Below are 14,844 nucleotides of genomic sequence, written 5' to 3'. Positions count from 1 at the left end.
TTTGTTATAAATTATATTATTTTTTTTGTAATAGTTAAAATAACTTAAAATTAATATAGCTAATATAATAAAATCATCTTTTTATTTATTTATTTCTAATTTTATCGTCAACTCACTAGTCAGTTTCAGACTCTGACTAATCAAATTCGGGAGTTCACACTCATTATTGTCTATTTTAACCGGAGCTATCCTATTCCCCGGCAGATCATTTGACAGACAAGTTGTCTTATTGTTCACATGCTTGTAATAATCAAATCCCACAAATATAATAATGCCAAATGAATGGAGGTGTACTGTAAATTCAAGGCTGTCATTAAGACACTCTTAACAAGTCTACAAAACAGAGGAATTGACTATGTCTTCAATGATTAATAATTTGTTCATCTGTTTGCTCTTCATTTTTCCTCTATTGGTTGCTGCTAGTGTTACAGGCAACAAGATAGGAATCTATGAGTTAAAGAAAGGAGATTTCTCTATTAAGATCACCAATTATGGTGCCACAATCATCTCCGTTCTTGTTCCTGATAAGAATGGTATGTACACATTCTGTCTTTTTACCTTCTTGACGGTAAATTTGTAGAGTTGATTTTTCAGATGGTCACTCAATTAACAGTTACAAGTACTATTCGTTTTCTGATGACTTACTAAAATAATGACTATTAGTTGAGTGATCATATGAAAAATCTTATCCTCAATCGGTATTGTGTAAGTCTTATTTTGTCTTGCCCCTTTCCAGGTAAAGTAGGTGATGTCGTTTTGGGATATGACACCATCGAGGAATACATGGTTCGTTCACTTTAAATTTGTTCATTTGTATTTGAATGTGCCTATTCCAATTTGCCCTTCTCTAAGAACTTTCTTTGTTGTTACTACAACATTTCATTGTGGCTCTGGGTCTCATAAGTCAATAGCATCGGTTCCTTGAATCATGGCTGGCTCAAGGACAAAATACAATTAAAGCCTTTGCTTTAGGCACCGAAAAATTAGTAGGCTATATATAGTGTTATAGCTATCATTAATAGAAATTTCCAATTTGATGTTAATTTTCTAATTTTTGGGATTTAGTTGAGGTGATACAGATGAGTGGCTAAACTACAGTAATTTTATTCTCATAGATTAGTACATTTACCACCAATTTGGATCATGATTTGTCCTCTTTTGTGTACATTTCATTTCTTTTGCCACAATTTGTTTACTATATCAGCTTTTCTCTTGGTCTCGTTTGAGTTATATATAGCTTAGAAAGTAAATCCTTTGTTTCTTAGATGTGTGAATTTCATGAAATGAAGTTCAAAGCCTCTTATAGAGATTTAGTTTTAAGTCACCAAATTCTTTAGCCGCCCCTGCTTGAATTGTACCATGTCAAAATCCAGTCATTTCACTGTCTAATTGTAATTTTTGCCTCACAAGCACCGCGTTCCTAGACTATAATATCAGATGAAACTTCCATCTTTTGGATTGATGTGAAGTACATTGAAGAAAATTTAGCGCTATTTGTTTTCACCTATTGAAGTTACTTGGTGCAGAATGGTACAAGTTATTTTGGAGCCAGTCTTGGAAGGGTTGCTAACCGGATTGGTGGTGCGCAATTTACTCTTAATGGAACCCATTATAAGCTTGTTCCCAATGAAGGCAAAAACATGTTGCATGGTACTCTCACTACATTTCCTTTTACCTCTGGTTTCTCTTACACTTTTGACTCCATACCAAATTTCCGTTCTGTTTCTGATGTAATAAAACTTCGAAAATATAGGTGGCCTTAAAGGATTTAGCAAAGTTGTCTGGAAGGTGAAAAAGTTCGTGCAAGATGGTCCCCGTCCTTGCATAACTCTAACCTACTTCAGTGCTGACGGTGAAGAAGGTAAAGTCTTGCTGTTCCATATAGGATATAAATTACATTCTTCATTTCAATTTACGTGCCGTAGTTTGATTAAACACGAAATTCAAGACATTTGGAACTCGTGGTATTTAAACATGTCAAGAGATTCGTGGCTATAAAAGCATGTCATTAAAGATAAAACGGAAAATCTAAGTTAAATTATTTCCATACATAGAAATCGTTCATTCTTTTCTGAACGAACTAATGAGGAAATCGCATCACAGTAAAATAGAATGGAGGGAGTAATTTCTTTTTGAAGAACGCTAATGAATTGAATAAACTCCATTGCTTTCTTATGTAGGATTTCCTGGTGCTGTTCTTGCCTCTGTTACCTTTGCGTTGAAAGATCCTTACAAACTTAGTGTGGTATTTAAGGCAAAAGCTCTGAACAAGGCCACTCCAATTAACCTATCTCACCACCCTTACTGGAACATTGGTGGACATGACAGCGGCGATATCTTGTCCAACGTTCTTCAAATCTTTGGATCTCACATCACCCTAGTTGATAAAGAACTCATTCCCACAGGGAAAATTGCTCCCGTCAAGAACACACCCTATGATTTCCTGAAACCCCATAAAGTGGGGAGCAGGATCAACAAACTCCAAAATGGATATGACATCAACTATGCGCTTGACAGCACTGCAAAAATGAAACCTGTGGGGATAGTTTATGATAAGAAGTCTGGAAGAGTGATGGATGTAAAGGCATCTGCACCTGGTGTCCAATTCTACACTTCAAATTGGGATAGAAGTATGAAAGGGAAAGGTGGATTCATGTATCAGCCTCATGCGGCATTGTCTTTGGAAACTCTAGTGTTCCCTGACGCTGTGAATCACCCAAATTTCCCCTCGTCAATTGTGAATCCAGGAGAGAGATACGTGCACTCAGTGTTGTATACGTTCTCCATCAAAAAATAGTGGGAGTGTTTATGTTTATTTGTTTCACCATGGCTTGTGTCTTTTATATCTTCTACATGAATTGACATTTCTGTCAAGGTTTTATGTTCTTTGTGACTAATTTAACACCCGACATTTAAACTCAATAAAGGATAGTTTTGTTTTCTATTTGTTTTTCTGGAATCAAACTTTGTAACTCTGTAACAAGTTAATTGTCTGCGATGAGATTTGAAGTCTCGTTAATTACTCCTTGATTATAATAGTACGCACTTTTGTATAAGTTTTTTAACCAAAGATGTGCTTTTGATATTAATTCCATCCTATTCTTAAAGGCATAATACATAAACATGCCTTTTAATTTGGCCTCAGATCACATTTATGATCTCTAACTTTGTGTGTGCACAAGTATACACTTAAACTTGTATAAAGTTGGATAAGTAGACACACACGTCCGATGTATTATAAACACAGAGGACGCCATGCAGGACAAGAATTGGCCATGTAGGACGTCACATAGAACATATGTGTCTACTTGCCCAACTTTATACAAGTTTAAATGCCTACTTGTGCACACCCAAAGATGGAGGTTGATCTGAGTCCATAAAGGGCATGTTTATGTATTGTGCCATTCTTAAACATTATTATTGAACAGTACAATTAATGAGTCCAGTTAATAAAATCTATTAAAACCATATTAACGAAGAATGAAATAGCGCAGTCACAATGCTATTACTTACCTTCCAAAATGAATGAATTAGAAAGGTACAAGCACAACTGACTAATCTTCGAGTTTATCCTGGACAGGTTCAGAATCTACTTCCAGAACCTGATTCAGCTTGGCAATGACTTGAAGGATACCATTTGAAACTAGACGTCAATATATGGTGGATCATGTATGCTAAATAATGGGACAAGTTTCGATTAGTACCAGAATAAGAATCAGGCCAGCGTGGGTACCAATTTTGTATTCACAAGTCAACACAGACAGCTACCTGTACAATTAACTATACTCTAAACAAATGTGAGGCGGCTAACTTAGACAGTTGACTTTGTCAATCTCAAGGCTGGACGCTCATATCTTTAGATCTTCTATGGATTTATCACATTTCTAGGCAGATTATTTGCCAGGCAAGTTCCCTTTTGTTCACATGCAGATAATAATCTAATCCCATAATAATGCCAGATGAATTGGAGGAGTGTATATATTCAAGGCTGAATAAGCTGTAACTAAGATACTCTTAAACCACTTGAGTTGACAATGTCTTCCAAGTTTAGTCTGTTGATTTGCTTGTTCTTCATCCTTCATTTGTTGGCTGCCAGTAGTGTAACAGGGCGCAAGATAGGAATTTATGAGATCAAGAAAGGAGATTTCTCCGTTAAGGTCACTAATTATGGTGCCACAATCATTTCTGTTCTTCTTCCTGATAAGAATGGTAAGTCTGTTTTTTTTACCTTAATCAATCCCATATTTGCACCACCAAATGAGTCTGTTGTATGGTCAGGTTTGAGTCCTGGGGATGGAGAATCTGTATTAGTGGGACAGTAGGGTGCCGGTTGGTCAACAAGAAGATTCCATCTTTCAGAAAACCTATTCATGTTCTAAATCTGTTTTCTTGAAGTAACCAGTTTGATCTTGTCTGATCCTTTCAGGAAAAATAGGTGATGTTGTTCTTGGATATGATACCATCAAAGAATACAAGGTTAGTTCACTTTAATTTGATCATTGTATTTGGATGCATCTATTTCCAATCTGCTCTTTCCTAAAAGCTTTTTACTTCATACTCTATTTAAGAAAAAAGAGAAAGGGAGGGATCTATTCTTTCCCTTTCTGATCGCCTTCTATTTCATTACATGAATTTTGCATACAGTCATATCACTATTTGAGTGATACGTAGCTTAGAAAGCAAGTCCTTTGTCTCATCGATGTCTAAATAAGTCTAAAGCCTCTTATGGAGATTTCTTTAGCCGCCCCTGCCTTGAAATGTGCCATATCAAAATCCACAGTCATTTGACGCTGTCTAATTGTAGTTCTTTCCTAATATAGATCGTGTCCCTAGCCTACAATATCTCAGCTAAATCTCTCATATTTTGCATTAATGTGAAGTACATTGAAGGAAATTTGGCACCATTCCTGATCACTTACGAAAGTAATTTGGTGCAGAATGGTACAAGCTATTTCGGAGCCGCCCTTGGAAGGGTTGCTAACCGGATTGGTGGTGCTCAATTTACTTTGAATGGAACCCATTATAACCTTGTTGCGAATGAAGGAGTAAACATGCTACATGGTACACTCACTACATTTCTTTTTTTTTTTTTTTGTTTCCTCTTCCAATTTTACCCAAATTTCCTATGTCTGTCTCCGATGTTATTGAAACATCTATAATATAGGTGGTCTTAAAGGATTCAGCAAAGTTGTTTGGAAGGTAAGCAAGTACGTGCAAGATGGTCCCAGTCCTTACATAACTCTAACCTACCACAGTGCTGATGGTGAAGAAGGTGAATCTTGATAAATGTAACATATTCTTCATTTCTACACAAGACAATAAATTTAGTTTTTGAAAGTCGCTATGAATTGAAATACACTCAATTGCTTTCTTATGTAGGTTTTCCGGGTGATGTTCTTGTTTCTGTTACCTATGCATTGAAAGATCATTACAAACTTAGCGTAGTATTTAAGGCAAAGGCTTTGAACAAGGCCACTCCAATTAACCTGTCTCACCACCCTTACTGGAATATTGGTGGTCACAACAGTGGCGATGTCTTGTCCCAGGTTGTTCAAATCTTTGGATCACACATCACGCCGTTAGATAAACAACATATTCCCACAGGTGCAATTTCACCTGTCAAGCACACGCCCTATGACTTCTTGAAACCCAGTAAGGTGGGGAGCAGGATCGGTGAAATCCAAAATGGATATGACATCAACTATGCACTCGACAGCACTGAAAAAATGAAGCCTGTGGCAATAGTTTATGATAAGAAGTCAGGAAGGGTGATGGACATAAAAGCGACTGCACCTGGTGTGCAATTCTACACTGCAAACTTCGTCATTAATACGAAGGGAAAAGGTGGATATGTGTATCAACCTCATTCAGCCTTGTGTTTAGAGACTCAAGGGTTCCCGGATGCTGTGAATCACCCAAATTTCCCATCGACAATTGTGACTCCTGGAAAGTCCTACGTCCACTCCATATTGTATACGTTTTCCATCAAGAAATACTAGAATGCCTTATTTATTTCTTTGCAAGACGGCTTGTGTCTTTTGTATGTGATATCTGTATCAAGATTATATGTCTATGTGCCAAATAAGAAACCTGACATTCAGGTACAATATAATTTTGTTTTGTTCCAGGCATTCAGATGGAATTTGGATAATTGTGATGTTTTTGTCTTCTAGAATAAATCATAATTCATATTTGAGGTTTTAAACTCATCGCAGCTTCTTAAGTGTTTTTTTAACCAAAGATATGCTTTTGGTTTGATCTTTTCCTATCATTCAGTTTTTTTTCCTTATGCCCACAGTATGGCATTCACATTATTCTTGAAATCTTATAGCAAAAACATTGTTCTGATTTAACTTAAAGCTTTAAGAACTTAGCTGAAAATGGGGAGAGGTTCCCTTCAGAAACTTGAATGGTCTTTTTAGGAAAGCTCCAAATGTATAGAGAGCTTCTAAACGTTCTACAAAATATCTTTTATTCAAAGAATGCGCCAAGTTGTTATTCATAATTTCCGGAATAACTATCAAACCGGCACTGTTGCAATTTTTGTATTTGCAACTCAACACAGACTACTAATTCTGCATATGATGAGTATTCATAAAATAAGGGGACGGCTAACTTTAATGTGTCAATTTCAAGAGTGGTCACTAATGTGTCAATTCACAATTGTCCTAAGGGATTTAGCAAAGTTGTCAGAAGGTAAGCAAGTACATGCAAGATGGCTCCTGTCCTTACAGAACACTAAGGAGTCGTTTGATAAAGTTTATAAGAATAATGCAACAAGACAATTACATATATTATGATGAATGACTAAACTCAATCGATTTCTCAAGCAGCATTTGCTGGTGACTAAATCTTCGTATACGTGGTAGAGGTATTACCTAAAACCGGGATAAATTCCATGATCACGGGAAAAATTCTACGATCATAGGATTTTATCCTGGTTATAATCCCAGGGTAACCTAGTTTTGAACAAAACGACCCCTTATAGTAATATTGTTTTTGTTTCTAAATTCTAATAATAAAAGCTATTCCGAAAATAACACAAAGCTATGAAACAAAAATTTATTAGTACTACATTTCAAAACAGGTTTAACCGACTAATTGATCTTCGAGTTTATTCTGGGCACAAATCATTTAATTATTTTTTTAGAATGTCATTACATACTGAAATTAAAAAAAAAAATATTTAGGAATAGTTATTTTTTTCTAGAGAGTCGACTTTTTCTCCCAAATCACATAGATTAGGATGAAAAATGTATTATGTTTCCAATTGAATTAATAAAGGTGAAAGAAGTCACCAAACCATTTTTCATGGACAGACATTGACGATGTTTATGCATGAAGCAAACCAAACTAGTGACTTTATAGCCTGTTTGGACGTCAAGTTCTTTTTGCTCTCTTGAAACATGTTGGATGAGTTCATGGCTTATGATTTATAAGCCAAAAGAATATAATGATTTTTGAATTGTTCTTATTATTTTGTCTTAAAAATACTTTTAAATTTTACCCAAACAATAAAAGAAAGTGGTTAAAAGCACCTAAAATAAGCCGGTCTAAATAGGGTTTTAATCTCCTTAGTTTTCCTCGAATGTTTGATGGTCTTTGTTAAGTTAGGGTTTTATCCCTTGCTATAGATGAATTGGGTTCTACCTTAGTGGACACAAACTCTTCATCACTATCTACTTGTGAAGGTCTTATCGTCTCAAAAGGTTATTTGTTGGTAATCATTAAATATTACTCTTTTTATCTCATTTTTTTTTTTTTTGGGTAAATAAACTAATTTTATTACCAAATAGGAGTTAGTAGTACAAAGCAGTGTTTTAAAAGGCAGTCTGAGGGAAGCCTCGGGGCAAGGCGTAGCAAAAAACGCACTAAGGCGTTTTGCGAAGGCGAAAGTATCGAAAGGCGAATGTCCCAAAATTTGAGGCATTTGTCTAAGCGTTGGGGCGCTCGCCTAAGTGTGAGGCGCAAGTCCAAAAAACTTTACAAAATAAAATAAATATTTCCTATTAATAAGTATCTAATTTAAACTTAATATTAAAATATATGATTGATAAATACTTAAATACTCAATTCAAAAGTAAAAGAAAGCTTAAAAATCACATTTTCAAACGTATTTGCCGGTGAATGTCGATGGTACCACTACTCAAGAAGGTATTTGGTACACTTTTATCTTCCTAGTTTCTTTCTTTTCTTTTAGATTTTTGCAAGTCATATAGTGACTAGTTTTCAAGATATTTACTTTTTTGCTTTCTTTAAAATACAATTTATGAAAAATGGGTGTGTTAGTATACTAATCGAGTAACGAGAAGGCGGTGTTGATTAACTATGTACTATTTTTTATACGAACTTCTATTTTTTTAGGACATAATAGGTTATTATATGAGAAGATGACTTTATATATTAGTTGTATTATGCGACTTTGGTTATTTTTTTTCTGAAATAGTTTTAGATGCATTTCCACTTATTTCTTTTTATAATTTTGATATAATTTTACCTTTCTGGGTGATTTGCCTCTTTTTAAAATATTTATTTCTAATAATTAATTTATAAAATATTAAAAATTAAAGGATCCATGGAACTTACGCCTCATCACCTTGGGACTTACGCCTCGCCTTGTACCAGGTAAAACGCCTCGCCTTACGCCTCCGCCTTTAAAAACACTGGTAATACAAAGCCGAAAAAACTTATGAAGTAAAATCTTTAATTTAACTTCAAATTAGAGGTTTTCATGGTTCGACTTCAATTGATTTTTCTAAAAGAAAACCTAACTAATTAATTTAGTCTTTCAAATATTGGAATCAGAAAAATCCACCCGAATTTTCATTGATTTAATTTTTATTGTTTTTTTTATAAATATTTTTTATTTTAATTCACTGGTTGAATTGTTTAGTGGTCCCAAAAAACATTTTAATTGGCACAAATTTAAAATTTTGTCGTTGCATTAGGATTCTGGTAATAAATCACACAAAATAGACGTTTTAGGCCGTAATTATTAAAAATGCACAATAATGCACAAGAAAAAACCAGATAAAATGGACATTAAAAATTGCAGCACTTAAAATCTCAAACAATTTGGCAGAAAAATTTCTTGTCACATACTGCTGGTGAATATTGTTAGTCCAACTCATGCTATTCACACTTTTTAATTTAGTCATATTTAAACTTAAATGTCAAAAAAATACAATTAACTTTACTAAAATTCAAATTTAACTTGATATTTTTTTTTTATTGAAGAAGGAGGAGGAGGAGGAGAAGAAGGGAGTTAATTTTTAACATTTTATATTAAAAAAGATGAAAAACATGGAAAGATAAAAAGGGGTTATTTTTTTGTGATTGAGCGAGCTGGCTAACAACATATGAAGAATGTCTTCACTTCATATATACTTTGGGGGATTTAGATATAATTATGTGATACTTGCGGAGAAATTTTATAATTCAAGAATGTGGGGCTACTGATCGAATAATCAAATATATCAAATCTGACATTCAATGTGTTTTTATTCAAGAAAAAATTAATTTACTTTCTTATTCGATCTCTAATAATTTTTTCTCTCTCATTTTCCTTGACTTTTATTTCATTCGATTCAATTTATGAATTCTACAATTTTTAAAAATAATATTTTTGTGAAGAAGCTAGGTTTAACTTTATAACAAGGAAAACTTGAAGATATCAAATACAAAAAATACATATTGTTTATATTGACATGTTAATTTTCAAGATAATCGTGAATATTCTTTAACTTTAAATGATATAGAGGAGTTAATACTTACTTAAGATACAATGAAAAGATAGCCACAGTCACCAAACAAAACATACACAAAATAAATAAAAAGTCGATTCTTTTAAAATAAACAGTAACTGGACCCAACTAACATAAGTGAATACAATAGAAATCATTTTATAGAAAAATAGAACTCATTAAATAAATTTTATAGAACTACGGATGAATCTTGCAAAAAATAAAATTTATTGATCAACAACTTCTAAAAATTAGAAGACTATTTTTAGCCAAGTATTATTGGGTTGTCACTTCTTGCACCTTCCTTATCTTCATCTTTAATAATCAATTCATATGGAAGATCATCCCTGAGAACAATAACCCTTAAATCAATTTTGTTAGCGCTGCACTCTGTAAGTTCAAACACGACTGCATCTCCTTCCTTCAGATTTTTATCAGTCACGAATTTTTTCCACTCAGTACGATTGAATTTGTGATAAGATTTTTCTCCACCGTAAAACACATCCCACTTGTATTTACCACAAGTAAGGACTACAGGAGCTCCGGATGAAGGAAGCCACTTCTGCATTTTCCTAGGTAAATACTGTCAAACATATAAAGAAATTCATAATATAAACTTCATGAATCATTATATACATATACACACACTTCATAACTGTGAAAAAATTTTAATTCTAGAATTTCTACATGACATTTGATACCCAGACTAATAAATATAGAAAGGAAAGGGAAAAAAATAAATTTACCAAATTGTAGGGGGGTTTGACACTAGTCTTTGAAAGAAACATATCACAATAAGGTTTTTCTCCGGAAAGTGGCCCATATTCATCCTCATTAATCTTTGAGGTTTCAGCACTTTTAATCTGTGATTGTTTCATCATAGATGATTGGCTCTGAAAATAAATATATAAAATTCAAAATTTATAAATAAATTAGAAAAAAATTATTAGAAATCACAGGAATGTACCTCCATTGCAGATTGATCAGATAACTGAACTTTTTGTTGAGTTTATAGAGAGTGAGTAGTGGTGTTTCAAGTGCGAAGTTTCAAGTATATTTATATTAAAATAATTCACGTTTTTTGTGCTGTCATATATTAAATTTGATTAAATCTTCGTCTATTTGATAGTTAAGTTAAGAATATCAAATTTAATTAGATACTTATCTTTATGACAGCTAAGTCAAGAATGTCTACTATCTAGTCAAGAATGGTCTCTGATATATTAAATTTGATTAAATCTTATTTTTTGGTAATTAAGTCAAGTATTGGTCTACAATGTAGCCAAGAATAGTCTTTGATATATTAAATTTGATTGAATTTTTATCTCTTTGGTAATTAAATTAAGAACAACTCTACTATACAATCGAAAAGATCTCTGATAGTTGATGTAGTTTCAAAAAAACGTTATACATTGTGTATTACAATCTCCTATATCCTTTTTTCATTTCTACCTTTTAATTCATGGGATTTAATTTTTAAGTTAACAGGTTTTTGGATTAATCTTTTTGAAATTATTTTTATATTTAGTAATTTCAATATTTTCATTTTATTCTTAATGATGCTTCTTTTATAGAAATCACAATTATAAGATTAAATAATATTTATGGTTTTTGTAAGTACATATTTTTTCATTTAAGATCTTTGACTCGATCATGCACAGATTTCTAGCCAAATTAAGAAATATAAATGAAATGAATTGATAATTTAACTAACACTGATTTAATTCGAGGTTTTAAAATAAATTCACAAGTAAAATTTTTAATTTCAAATTAGAGGTGTTCATAGTGTGATTTTAGTCATTTTTTTTAAGAAAATCAAACTAATTATTTTAGTTTTTAAAATATTAGAATCTAAACAACTAATGATGTCTCTAGAAAAAACAAACCAAACTCATAATAACAAATCATTAGTTTCTGAAAGCAGTCTCATGTCTATGCCTATATCATTATTTTATCAAGGCAATGATCAAGAGACTAGGCAATAATTGGCAAAGAAGAATTTTTGCAAAACTATTTTGCTAAATGTTCATTTAATTTTTTTTTGATTTATTTTTTAGGTTTAAAGTGTAAAAAGTGAAAAAAGTGGGGCCCACACGTGGGTCAAGGGACCAATTCATCATTTATACAACTTTACAAATTTAATATAATACATCTAACCCCTCCACTTATTCCAATATAAAAAAAAAAAACCCTCTCTCTCCTCTTCAATTTCCAACTCCCGCTTTCAAATAATTTCTCCCAAAAATGTCATTTTCGTACGTTCTTTGTCTGCAGCTGCTAAGGGAGTGTTGTAGCTTCGCAAGGTTAGTTAAAATCGAGTTTCAATCATATCTAGATCCATTTAAATGGTTTTTCTTTTTGCTAGTCGATTGGTAGTGATGTAGGATTTATTTTTTCGAATTTGATGTTTTGATTTAATCGTGTTTTTTTTAGCAACGAAGTGTTGAATGGTGGTATAATTGTTGTTTGAAGAGTTATTTTGGCATTTTGATTTGAACAACGTCTTGTTTCTGTCCGTAGATCCGCGGTCTATTTGTAGACCCGTGGTCTATGAAATGAGAATGCCCTAGATATATTTCAATTTTCAGACTTATGAAATTCTTTTAAAACATGATTGCTGAAATAGTGAAAATTAAAATATTAATAGCTAATTAGTTTGATTAGGTGCACTAGTTTGAATTTTAGCAATTGTTGTGTTTTGATATTTTGCATGTTCGATTTTGGTTCAATTATTATGTGTTTGTGTAGTGAACTGTTTAATGGTGGGGTGTTTGTTATTTTTTTTTCGGGGGAGGGGGTTCATTTGATCATTGAGTTATTTTTGTTGATAGACTTGTGGTCTATGAACTGAAAATGGGAGATTTGTTCTTTAGGTGTAGACTGTGTTGAAAATGGGTAGAAAAAATATTATTCCTAAACAGAAAGACGATACCGCTGGTAGTAGTAGAAAAAGAAGAGCTGCGACAGTTGAAAAAGTGTCAAAAAAAATAAATTAAAGAGTCGGTGTCCGAATCAGATTCGGAGTTAAAGGAGATAAGCGACTACGTCGATTCTAGTGAAGATGTTGCCAAGGGAGTGTCAGTGGTGACAGTGAAGAGTGTGAGGGAAGTGGGAGTAATAGTGATGATGGGGATAATGATTCGTTGTCTGTGCCATATCTTTTAAGTTGCATTTTCGTGGAGCGGTATGACCTTCGAACGATAATTGACGAGATCGGATCTTTTCCGGCAAAGATATCAGTCAGATCAAGAATGGCTACTTATCGAGAATTTAAGCAAATTCTTGTCGACCAAGAATTGAAGAAAAGATTCAAGCGGTCCTGTTTTGGACACCTGAGAAACCTGCCGGAATATCTCAAGTTCAATGGGTAGTTGGTCAATTATTTGCTGTTGCTACGCGTTAAGAATGATAAGATGGGTCATGAGATGTGGTTCTGCGTTAACAACAAGCCTGCCTATTTTGGCTTGAAAGAGTTTTGTTTGATCACGGGGTTGAACTGCTCATCATACCCCACTGAATAAAAAATGAAGAAGGTGTTAGCAAAGGGGGACAATTTTTGTTTTATGGTGACAAAAAATAAAAACATCACGGCGGCCAACTTGTTACACCTGATCAAAGGGAATAAGCTGACAGAGGACCAAAAGTTCAAGTGTTGTCTACTGTGGTTCTTGCACACCATGTTGCTTGCGAAAGATTCGACGAAGGTTGTCGACCCAAAACTGATTTGAATGGTCAACTCTTTGAGTTTCTTCGAGAAGTATCCGTGGGGAAAAGAGACATTTCAACTTACCATGGACTATCTGAAGAAGAAAAGTGACCTGAAGAAGCAGAAGGAAGTATTTGATGAGAAGTAGAAGGCATCATATGCTCTATTCGAATTTCTCTGAGCATTCATGGTATCTACCATAAACCCTTTAGTGAGTTTATCGTAGATTATCATTTTATTTATACTATGTCATAGACTCATAGTTATTTTTTTCACTGCTGTACTGCTGACAGATTTGGATCTATGAGGTCTTTCCTCATCTTGGAGAATTTGCTGGAAAATCAATGGATGAGCCCTTACCCATCCCCCGCATCCTCAAATGGCACACTTCAAAAAGCGACAAGATAATCGAAGGCGATCCATTCAAGTATAAAGGAACAATTACCGAGGTATGAACTTATTTTTTATAATGCAATAATAGTACCGTTTTATCGAATGTTATGTAATTGTTAATTGATATTTGGTAGAACGTGCACCCGTACATCATTCCTACTGTTTGTGAGATGAAGATGGATTACATGATTATGTTTGAGCCATATACGGACGAGGTGAAGAATAACGTCCTCGATGGCTTGAAGAAAGAGTTAGAAGGGGTGACTGTCCTCGCTTCAAATAAGGACAGTGATGATAACGGGGATTTGGGTGGTAACCCTGTTGGAGTACGCGTTGGTGATGATCATTCTCCGAGCACCTCTAAAGATGTAGCGGGAACCTCATCCCCCGGGGATTTTCATAAGCGTGTGGCTTCGCTCGAGGAGGCGGTGGTTGATATTGCTGCCTATCAAAGAGAAAAGAATGAAGAAAAAGAAAAATAATGAGCGACAACATGAGCGAGGTAACTTCATTCATTAATTAATGTTGTTAATAAATATTCAGCTTTAAATATCAGTAACACTTTGTAATATTATGAAATAGTGCATGTGCATGATTCAGAGAGGAATGAAGAAGGAGAAAAAAAGAGCAAAATGGATGAGTTGGCCACTGCTGTGGCAGAAGAGGAAAAAGAAGAAGAAAAGAAGGATGGTGAAGAAGATAAGAGTCAAGAAGAAGGTGGAAAGTAGCAGCAACAGTAGTAGAAGAAGAAGAGGCAGCAGATGAACAAGGAGGCGCGGAAAAAGAAAAAACTGTTGAAGAAGAAGCTGGCAAAGCTGACAAAGAAGACGTTGAGCAAGAAGCAGCCGGTGAATGAAAAGAAGAAGCTGAGGAAGAAACAACTGCTGAAGATGAGGAAGAAAGAGCTGCTGCAGGTGAAGTAAGAAAATAAGGTATGGAAGAAAAGGAAACTGAAGAAGCAGCAGATGATGCACATGCTGAAAAAGAAGGAGAAGAAGGTGA

The 14,844-nt window shown here is 33.9% G+C and overlaps 4 protein-coding genes across 4 annotated transcripts; 3 read left to right on the top strand and 1 right to left on the bottom strand.

Annotated features, from left to right (window-relative positions):
* Positions 1-100: 100 nt before the first annotated feature.
* Positions 101-2,942, top strand: LOC107860544 (galactose mutarotase). The gene is made up of 5 exons (XM_016705934.2): positions 101-533; positions 737-786; positions 1,527-1,650; positions 1,754-1,861; positions 2,181-2,942. Exons 1-5 carry the CDS (start codon positions 356-358, stop codon positions 2,795-2,797), a joined length of 1,077 nt encoding a protein of 358 aa, XP_016561420.1. The 5' UTR covers positions 101-355; the 3' UTR covers positions 2,798-2,942.
* Positions 2,943-3,492: 550 nt separating this feature from the next.
* On the top strand, positions 3,493-6,127 carry LOC107860543 (galactose mutarotase). Its single transcript, XM_016705933.2, has 5 exons — positions 3,493-4,209; positions 4,427-4,476; positions 4,938-5,061; positions 5,165-5,272; positions 5,380-6,127. The coding sequence occupies exons 1-5, from the start codon at positions 4,035-4,037 to the stop codon at positions 5,997-5,999; spliced, it is 1,077 nt and encodes a 358-aa protein (XP_016561419.2). The 5' UTR covers positions 3,493-4,034; the 3' UTR covers positions 6,000-6,127.
* A 3,699-nt stretch (positions 6,128-9,826) lies between these two features.
* On the bottom strand, positions 9,827-10,791 carry LOC107861458. Its single transcript, XM_016706794.2, has 3 exons — positions 10,711-10,791; positions 10,490-10,636; positions 9,827-10,326 (listed from the first exon to the last, which is right to left on the bottom strand). Exons 1-3 carry the CDS (start codon positions 10,714-10,716, stop codon positions 10,009-10,011), a joined length of 471 nt encoding a protein of 156 aa, XP_016562280.2. The 5' UTR covers positions 10,717-10,791; the 3' UTR covers positions 9,827-10,008.
* Positions 10,792-12,827: 2,036 nt separating this feature from the next.
* LOC124896121 lies at positions 12,828-14,338 on the top strand. The gene is made up of 3 exons (XM_047407538.1): positions 12,828-13,639; positions 13,743-13,898; positions 13,977-14,338. The coding sequence occupies exons 1-3, from the start codon at positions 13,637-13,639 to the stop codon at positions 14,322-14,324; spliced, it is 507 nt and encodes a 168-aa protein (XP_047263494.1). The 5' UTR covers positions 12,828-13,636; the 3' UTR covers positions 14,325-14,338.
* The last annotated feature ends 506 nt before the right edge of the window (positions 14,339-14,844 follow it).

This window comes from Capsicum annuum, chromosome 2, assembly GCF_002878395.1.
Source record: "Capsicum annuum cultivar UCD-10X-F1 chromosome 2, UCD10Xv1.1, whole genome shotgun sequence".
Taxonomy (NCBI): domain Eukaryota; kingdom Viridiplantae; phylum Streptophyta; class Magnoliopsida; order Solanales; family Solanaceae; genus Capsicum; species Capsicum annuum.
Note: the sequence above shows the minus strand (reverse complement) of the source record. Positions and strands in the feature narration are given on the sequence as shown.

Bases quoted from the DNA above. Each gene is read 5' to 3' on its own strand.
- LOC107860544 (XM_016705934.2), top strand. From the start codon at position 356: ATGTCTTCAATGATTAATAATTTGTTCATCTGTTTGCTCTTCATTTTT. The intron at 534-736 runs GTATGTACACAT...GCCCCTTTCCAG, and splicing joins TCTTGTTCCTGATAAGAATG to GTAAAGTAGGTGATGTCGTT. The intron at 1,651-1,753 runs GTACTCTCACTA...TCGAAAATATAG, and splicing joins AGGCAAAAACATGTTGCATG to GTGGCCTTAAAGGATTTAGC.
- LOC107860543 (XM_016705933.2), top strand. From the start codon at position 4,035: ATGTCTTCCAAGTTTAGTCTGTTGATTTGCTTGTTCTTCATCCTTCAT. The intron at 4,477-4,937 runs GTTAGTTCACTT...AATTTGGTGCAG, and splicing joins ATACCATCAAAGAATACAAG to AATGGTACAAGCTATTTCGG. The intron at 5,273-5,379 runs GTGAATCTTGAT...TTTCTTATGTAG, and splicing joins CAGTGCTGATGGTGAAGAAG to GTTTTCCGGGTGATGTTCTT.
- LOC107861458 (XM_016706794.2), bottom strand. The intron at 10,327-10,489 runs GTAAATTTATTT...TATGTTTGACAG, and splicing joins TCAAACCCCCCTACAATTTG to TATTTACCTAGGAAAATGCA.
- LOC124896121 (XM_047407538.1), top strand. The intron at 13,899-13,976 runs GTATGAACTTAT...GATATTTGGTAG, and splicing joins ATAAAGGAACAATTACCGAG to AACGTGCACCCGTACATCAT.